This window comes from Monodelphis domestica, chromosome 1, assembly GCF_027887165.1.
Source record: "Monodelphis domestica isolate mMonDom1 chromosome 1, mMonDom1.pri, whole genome shotgun sequence".
Lineage (NCBI taxonomy): Eukaryota > Metazoa > Chordata > Mammalia > Didelphimorphia > Didelphidae > Monodelphis > Monodelphis domestica.
Genome location: NC_077227.1, coordinates 74,737,593 through 74,745,629, shown reverse-complemented (window position 1 = coordinate 74,745,629; position 8,037 = coordinate 74,737,593). Strand labels below are relative to the sequence as shown.

The 8,037-nt window shown below is 36.5% G+C and overlaps 1 protein-coding gene across 1 annotated transcript in view; it reads left to right on the top strand.

The window, feature by feature from the left end:
- PARG (poly(ADP-ribose) glycohydrolase) overlaps positions 1–8,037 on the top strand; it is a 162,767-nt gene that overhangs the window by 958 nt on the left and 153,772 nt on the right. Inside the window, exons 2-3 of the mRNA XM_001372494.4 lie at positions 1,363–1,426; positions 4,381–5,361. Coding sequence (XP_001372531.1) covers positions 1,363–1,426; positions 4,381–5,361 — 1,045 coding nt within the window. The remainder of the gene's footprint in view (positions 1–1,362; positions 1,427–4,380; positions 5,362–8,037) is intronic.

The following is an 8,037-nucleotide window of genomic DNA, read 5'->3' as shown; positions in this document are numbered from 1 at the left end:
TGGGAGAGGGAAGGGACCTGAGACTTTGGTCTTAGTTGGTCAGGCAATGCCTTTAGATTGGAGGAAAAAAAAGAATAATACTAATATTGAATTTTCTAATATGTTTAGTTCAGGTGTGTTGCCTGGCCGTTATTGTATAATTATTCATTTTAGGATTCACTTGCTAGCAGGAAGTCAAAGTGAAACAGGCTGTTGCCACAGGGCTGGGAATTTTACCATTGCACCTGGAAATATGAAACTAAAATGAAACTGATCAAATCTTTTATTACATGGCAAAGAGAATGAGATTTTTCATGGCTTGAAATTACCATTAGGTAATGAGTACTTTTTTGTTTGTTTTTAAACTGTTACCTTCTGTATTAGTAACAACTCAAGATAGGACAAGGATTAGTCAGTGGGGGTTAAGTGACTTGTCCAAGATCACAGAGCTAGGAAGTGTCTGAGGCCAGTTTTGAATCCAGTTCCTCCCACCTCCAGGCCTAGTTCTTTATCCAGTCAGCCACCTAGCTGAGATTCAAGTTCTGTCTCCATCACCAATATTAGCTATGTGACCATGGGCAAGTCACTTAATCTCCATGTTCCAGTCAACTCTCAAAAGGTATTAAATAACAGGGGAGGGCTAGATCTGTGATTGTGAATGGAATTTCTATACTAGGAGTTTCCTATGCTGATATAGTTGTAGATCTGGTCCAAGAATAATCTCCAGTACTTAGCAGAGGACCTTGCTTATAGTAGTTACTTTATAAATGTTGGATTGAATTAAATCTTAAACTGACTTTCTTTTTGTTACTTGCCAAAAGAAAAGATGCTTATTTAAGAAAAATCCCTTACTTTCTCTTATAATATAAAATCTAAGAAGAGCAAAAAGGGCAAGGGAATTAAGGTTAAGTGACTTCGCTGGGATTATACAACTAGGAAATGTCTGAAGCAAGATTTGAACCCAGGTTTTTCCAGCTCCAAGCTTGGCACTCTATATACTGAGACAACTAGCTGCTCTTTAATAAACAGTTATACTACCAATCTGAAGATATTAAATGTCTAGATAGTATAATTGCATCATCATGTCGTGAATATGTCATCTCATTTGATCTCTACAGTACTCAATTAACTCAGATTAAGTACTCAGATACAAGTATGTCCATTTAACACTTGACCAAAGTTTTAGAAAGATTAAATGACTTGCTCATGGGCAAGCAGCTTGTTGGATTCATGATTTGAACTAAGGTCTCTCCTGATTCCAGGTTCAGCTCACTTGATATAATATCAGGTATGATCTTGGACACATATTTATGGCTGCTGCTTATGGGAAATATGACAGGCCAATTATGAGGTGTATAAATTAATGTCTTAATTTTTTTCTAGTTTTCAAACAAAAGACAATTACCAGTTGGGTGGACACTAAAGGATTCAAGACAAGATCAAAAAGGTATGAATTATAATGTGCTCCTTGTAAACATATTAAAAGAATAGATCTTTAGTAAAGAAGTAAAGTTAAGTTTTATAGAAATAAATACATACAAACTTAGTAAACATATACTGAACATACATATTGTATAACACACCTATACCCTTGCTATTATTCTTCCCTGGAGTGCCCTTTCTCTTCTTCTATGCCATTTAAATACTAATAGTTCCTATTGGAAATTGTACTAGTTCTAGTTCAAAGAATACCTCAAAACTACTTTAAATTTACCTTCTCCACAAACACTTTTTTGATAACTATATTCCCCATGGATTTTTAAATTTTTCTTGAGGCAGTTAGGTATTTCAGTGGACGGAGTCAGGAATTGGGAAGACCTGAGTTCGAATGTGGCCTCAGGTACTTACTAGCTATGTGACTAGGCAAAGCATTCCATTTCTGCTTGCCTCACTTTCCAGAACTATAAAATGAGCACCTACATCCCAGTGTTGTTTTGAAGATTAAATGAGATATTTGTAAAGCATTTAGCACAATCCCTGGCATATAGTAGGCACTTAATAAATACTTATTTATGTCTTTTCTTCCATCTGTTCTTCTTCTCCAGGAAGTATTTCAGAGAAATACTGTCAGAGACAAGTCTAGTTTAGGACCTTGTCTATGGTAGTTTGAGTTAACCCAACGGTTTATGTCTTGTTGCCAGTAGGAAGATAGATATAGAGTAATGGTCTCTCTACTTAGGAGTCCCTCATTTCCTGAGAATCTGGAGGGGATATATTTCGCCTTTCCCCCTTTTTTTCAGTCTATCAGATAGATCAGTTCTAGATAAGGTCTTTTAGTTAAAACTAGACCAAGGGGGCCTATTATCCTGCCTTTAATCAGTCCTCTGTTTTTGAAGGAATAACTAGTGAAACAAAATGGCCAGAATCAAATTGCCAGTAAGAAGAGTATCCATATCATTATTTTTTTTTTAAATCCTTACCTTCTCTCTTAGAATCTATACTTAGTATCAGTTAAGTGACTTGCCCAAGGGAACACAGCTAGGAAATGTCTGAGGCCAGATTTGAATCCAGGCCTGGCTTTCTATCCACTGATCTACCTAATTTCCCTCATTCATTCTTGTGGGCTAGAATTACTTCCTAGTGGAGAGGGGAGGTAGAATGGTGTGAATGGATAGACACTCAGACTGATGAGAACCCAGTCTAGTCATATGACTATAGTTGCTTTCCCTTTTCCTACTCCATTAGGCTTTTTCTTGTTATGTTCGATAGCTTATTCCTCTCTGATCATATCTGTACAAATGTATATATGTATATGGGCATATGTGTAAGGAGGTGGCTTTTATTGAATGCATGTAGTTATTTTGTCCAGTTGCTAATACCTATGCACCTCCTTAAGGGAGCACATCCTTATCGTCAGATTGCATCACTAACATATTCACTCAAGAATATTAAGTAACTATAACATACAAAGGAATATAATAGGCAGTGTGGATGATAACTATGACTAGTAAGACACAGTCCCTACCTCAAACATCTTACAAATCTATTCTACCATGTAACTTAGCACTGTATTATAAACTTATATACTAATTGTGTTCAGGTTTTTCCTCAATTAGATTGTAAGCTCCTTGAGATCAGGCATTATACTTAATGCTTAAAGCCTGATATCATCTCTAGTACAGTGCTAGGCATATAATAGAAACTCAATAAATACTTGTTGAATGTAATGGTCATCTTTCAGCAAATAATTATTAAGTAAGACATGGACTTTAGTCTTAAAGGGCATAGAGGAAGTGCAACATTTGTGAATAAATAGATTGACTACTGCACAGAGCTAGTAGAAACAAAATGTTGTGGGAATAGAAAAGAGAGCAAAATCTTTCAGGTGGTAGGTTAGGTATGAGAGAAGTCTAGGATCAGGAGCATTTAAATTGGGTCTTGAAGGATAGAAAAGGTTTCAGAAGGAAATCGGACAAGAGATTGGAGGACTGTCTTGGTATGGACAAAATATGGAGGTAAGAAAGTGTAACTTATTTGGAAGACTAATTTTTTTTTAAATTTTTATTTAATTACATGATTTAGAATAATTTTCCATGGTTACAAGACTCATGTTCCTTACCTCCCCTCCTCCCACCTCCCCTCCTGTATCTGACACACAATTCTATTGGGTTTAACATGTGCCATTGATGAAGATCCATTTTCTTATTATTAATATTTGCACTAGGGTGATCTTTTAGAGTCCACTTTCCCAGTCATAGCCCCACCAACCCATGTGATCTAGTGGTCGTTTTTCTTCTGTGTTTCTTTTCCCACAGTATTATTTGGAAGACTAATGAATTGCTTAAAGTAGATGGAGAACAAGTAGGATTAGGTTAGAAATGTAGGCTGGTTCTGGATACTGTGGAAAGTCTTCAGTGTAAGGAGTTTCCACACTTCAATTTTTGAGTAGTGGGAAGCCATTAACAATTTTTATGCAGTGAATTGATATGAGTTATCCATCAGGAAGATTAATTTGGCAGTGATGTGTAGGATGGATTGAAAGTGTAGAGCTTAATTGGGAGCCTCTTATAGCATTTCTGGGTAGGGCTTGAACCAAGGTAATATTGTGGAAAGTTAAGACTTGAGAAGCTAGAGGCAGAGTGAATAGGACTTGGTAAATAACTGAGAGGGAGTCAAAACATGACTGACGAAGTAAGTGAAGAGGAATAGAATGGTAATGTCTTTAATATTCAAAGTGCTGAATTCCTGAGTGTTTTTCAGTAATAGTCTTACTTAAATCACCAAGAGACTGAGCATTTTTTAATAGCTAAATATTTAGAGATTGCTTAGTTTAAATTTCTCAATGACAATGCAAATTATAAGTTGAATTTTTTTTACTCAGTTGTTGATGTCTTTAGACTACTGATTATTTCATGCAAAAAGTTTTATTTAATCTGCTTATGTTTTCTTTGTTCTCTACAGTTTACAGAGTAAAGATACCATCATAAAAGCAGGATCTAAAATGAGTTCTGTACAGAAAGATAACCTTTTCCAACATAACATGGAGAAGTTAGAAAATGTTTCTCAGCTGAGCCACCCTAACTCATCTCTAGATAAAAGTACAAAACATTTCAACCATCCTTTGACTTCCAGTACCTGTAATTGGCAAAGTGAAGTAAAACAAAAGGAGCTTTTGGAAACTGAACCCCAGGAAGTAACCCTTGTAGCTGATCAGTTCAGAAATGCTAATGTGGATCAGTCACCCCAAAGTGATGATCAAATTCACATAGACTGTGAAGAAAATAGAGACAATAGGCAGCTCTTATTGACACCTGTAAAGATAGAAAATTCCAAGCAGCCTGTGAAAGATGCACAACCAAGAGAAGCTTCAGACAACTTGCAGCAAAGTAAATGTTGCCAGCCTGATGACACTATTGTAGCTAGTCAGCAGGAGGATGTAGATGTTGTTCCAGAGAGTCCACTGTCAGATGATGGTTGTGGTGATATTTTAACTGATCAGAAGAATATTGGGAAGATGAGTGGACAAGAAAGTCCTGCAGAGTCTCCTCCTTTTGAGAAAGAAAGTGAACCAGAGTCCCCAATGGATGTTGATAATTCTAAGAATAGCTGTCAGAATTCTGAAGCAGATGAAGAAACAAGTCCATGTTTTGATGAACAAGAAGATGGTAATTCCTCCAAAGTAGCAAATAAGTCATCCACATTTCAAGCAGTGGAAACTAAAACTGAATGTAGAAAACAGCAGTCTAGTAGGGGATGTGAAGATAATGGAGCCAGACTTCAGCTTGAAAAAGAAGAGAGTCCCCAAGTGGAGGATCATTTACATGCCAAATCTCCTACCATCCCTGGTCTGAATGTGGAATGCAAAGGTCCCAAGCAATCTGGGAGAAAGGATTCTAAAATAACAGATCACTTCATGAGAATGCCCAGAGGAGAGGACAAAAGGTAATCTTTCCCATTTCTTGTGTCCCAAGAGCTTAGCACAATGCCTGGAATATAGTAAGCACTTAATAAATGTTTGTCAGCTGACCAAATTACATGGAGAGCATTTTGTAATTAGTAAGATAAACAGAATTGTTATGTTTAAACAGAGAAACAGTTGTTTTCCAGGTTAGCTCTATTAAATACACAGTACCAAATTTAAATTCTTAGAGGTCAAGAAACAAGATAGTAAATGAACTCATCTTGGAAATTAAAAATTTCACATTATTTCCCATTTTTAATGTAAATTAAGACTTAGAAGTTAAATAACATCTTATGTAGACTAGAATATTGATTTGTTGTGTGGAAAAGCTAGTTCTGTTCATCAAATTATGTATTTTTCAACTTAATATGTAATTTTATTTTTAAACCTATGCTCTAAAATGCAAGTAACTTAGAAGAGTTATTCCAGAATGCTTGGGAGGTAGAGAGCATCTGGAGCAGTTTCTGGAGTCAGTGCTATGATAATAGTGTTGCAACTTGTGGCAGTCATGTGTTTCTATTTAAGTTTGACCCCATTGACTTAGTGGAGATACTCCTGGACCTAGAGTCAAGAAGTCTTAAATTCAAATTCTGTTTCAGATAGTTACTAGCTGTGTGACAACAGAGAGGATACTTAACCACTTTCAGCTTTATTTTCCTTATTTACAAAAAGATAGGGTTAAGCTCCATAACCACCAAGGCCCTTTCTAGTTCTGAATATGATTTGAGAAAATATTCTGATTTTGGAGCAGTTAGGTAGCACAGTAGGTAAGTACCTGGCCTAGACTTGGCAGGAAATCTGGTCTCACACACTTTCTACTTGTGTGATCCTAGGCAAGTCACTTTAATCCTAAATGCCTAGCCCTTAATTGTTCTTCTGCCTTAGAATCAATACTAGTATGGATGCTAAAACAGAAGATAGGGATTTTTAAAAAAGCATATTTTGCCTTTCCTAAGAGGGGATTACTGCTTTTTAGCAATTCCTCCTATAAAACTTAGATTTTTGGTAGACACATTTTGCTTTTGGGCATGAGTATCAAGTTATAATGGGACATATTTCAATTACTTTTGGATAAGACTTACCAGATCATGACTTCCAGGTAGGCATAGTATGTAGCAGTATAAATCTAGGTGCTTACTATTTTTGACACAACCAACACTTTTCTGACAGCCTTTAAGTCTCTTTTAAGGGTTCATCAATTTTAACTACCATGAAATTCATTCTAGCATTAGCTTCAGCTCCCTTTGGTCACAGGTTTATGGAGAAGGGAAAGGAATTAATAAAGAAGAAAGGTGGAGTTGCTAGATGGCTCAGTGGATAAAGTACCAGGCCTACAGACAGGAGTACCTGGGTTCAAGTGTGACCTCAGATAGTTCCTAGCCCTGAGCAAGTCACTTATCCCTAATTGCCTAGACCATACCACTCTTCTGTCTTGGAACTGATATTTAATATTGATTCTAAGACAGAAGGTAAGGGTTTAAAAAAAAAAAGAAGAAAAGAGAAAAGGGAGGTAGTAGCTAAGGGGAAGTGTTGCACCTAAATTTCTGTGTAGACTGTATCTTAATTTTATGATTATTACTTATTAAATAGCAAAAATGGGGGGGATGACGACAAGCTGTATGCCTTGCTAGCTTTTCCAAACTCTTACTCTGTCAATTTATGCCCCATTCCAAGACCTCTCTGATTGAAGGACACAGACCTTAATCAGGACGAGGCTAGTCTTTGAGATGCCAAGAGCAATCACTGTGGCAGTTAGAATGACTGCCCGCCATGTGCATTCATCCCCAACTGGGTCTGCCCAGTTTATTTAATTGCTTCACCACCCAGGTGAGTCCTTGTTTACAGTTAAACAAAGGGCTTATATCCACCTTGCTAGTCCTTACCAAAGATAAAAGTGGTAGTCCGAAAGGTGGGAGATCCCTAACCAGCCTCTTAGCCTTGTGAGAAAAGCCATTTCTTAGCTCAGTATTAAATCAAACCATTTTAGCTTTAAAATTACAAATTTGTTTTGGGGGCCGAAAAGGGGTACAAATTTATATTAATGTTCCACAGAAGGCAGATGAATGTTAGGACTTCTATTGGTTCTGTATTTGACCCAGGAAATTACCTTGGCTAGGTATTCTCACCTACCTTTTTATTTTTTTTTTTAATTTTTAAAATTTTATTTAATTGATTTAGAGCATTTTTCCAGGATTACAAAAATCATGTTTTTTCTCTCCCCTTCCTTCAGCCCCCTCCCATATCCGATGCACAATTCCACTGGGTTTTACATGTGTCTTTGGTTGAGATCTGTTTCCATATTATTGATATTTGTACTAGGGTGATCATTTAGGGTTTATAACCGCAATCATATCCCCATAGACACATGTGATCAAGCAGTTGTTTTTCTTCTGTGTTTATACTCCCACAGATTTTCCTCTGAATGTGGATAGTGTTCTTTCTCATAAGTCTTTCAGAAATGTCCTTCACCTACCTTTTTCAATCATTCTAGATGACTGTTTGATACAGGTTGTTTGGGTATTCACAAGGCAACATGTTACCTTTCTTCTCTTTCCTGAAAGCTAAACATTTTCATCTGGCTTCTAAAATTTTGGAGCTTGTTTATGGACCCATAGATTGTATTTGTCTCTAGAATTTTTAGAAATAACATAATTTGT